This window comes from Carlito syrichta, unplaced genomic scaffold (genome assembly GCF_000164805.1).
Source record: "Carlito syrichta isolate Samal-C Ts95f unplaced genomic scaffold, Tarsius_syrichta-2.0.1 Scaffold242196, whole genome shotgun sequence".
NCBI classification, from domain to species: Eukaryota; Metazoa; Chordata; class Mammalia; order Primates; family Tarsiidae; genus Carlito; species Carlito syrichta.
This window is the reverse complement of record NW_007186292.1, coordinates 1-695: the sequence shown is the minus strand read 5'-3', so window position 1 is coordinate 695 and position 695 is coordinate 1. Positions and strand designations below refer to the sequence as shown.

The window sequence follows — 695 nt, the reverse complement described above, 5'->3', positions numbered from 1 at the left end:
TCAGACCAAGTACCTTCACACACAGTTGTGTTCTTGTTATTCTGGAGCCCAGGTTTGGGCTTCCAGCCTGGGCCACAGCGGCACATGTAGGAGCCCACGGTGTTGACACAGATGGTGGAGTTGTGGCACCGATGCTGCCCGGAGCTGCACTCGTCCACATCTGGGGACACAAAGAGGGGTCAGGCCCTGTCCCAGCCAGATAGGGTCCCCTGTCCTGCCTGTGCCCCACCTCGTGCCTCCCCGTATCCTGCCCCTTGGGTGGTGGACGCCGGGTCAGGAGGCCTGAGTGCGGCGGGCAGCCTCTGTGGAGGCACCCCTAGTAACAGGCTGCTGCCTGGGGTTCCCCCAGCTTCTCCTTCGGTTCCCAGCTCCTTCTCCGGGACGCCCTGCTCTTTTCACATGGCGTCTCAGAAGAATCAGTGCCGGGCACAGCGCCATTCTGCGAGGGGTGTGTGGGTGCCCTTGGACATGGGAGCAGGAGCTTGGGGTCTCTGGAACGCGGGATCTGGCTTTCGACCTTCGCAGACAGTGTCGTTTGGGCCGTTAGGGGAGCCGGGAATCGGCGACCAGCCCGGGCGGCAGCGGCACTGATAGCCGCCCACATTGTTGAGGCAGTGGGTGGAGCTGTGGCACGAGTTGTGTCCGGAGGTGCATTCATTCACGTCTGAGGACAAAGTGGAGGTCAAGCCCTGGCC

At 62.7% G+C, this 695-nt stretch overlaps 1 protein-coding gene across 1 annotated transcript; it reads right to left on the bottom strand.

The window, feature by feature from the left end:
- Window positions 1-13: 13 nt before the first annotated feature.
- Window positions 14-673, bottom strand: LOC110595056 (adhesion G protein-coupled receptor E2-like; the record flags this gene model as incomplete). The annotated part of the gene is made up of 2 exons (XM_021709503.1): window positions 14-160; window positions 518-673. Coding segments are annotated over 2 exons (303 nt in total), but the record flags the coding sequence as incomplete, so codon positions are not given.
- Between the last annotated feature and the right edge of the window lie 22 nt (window positions 674-695).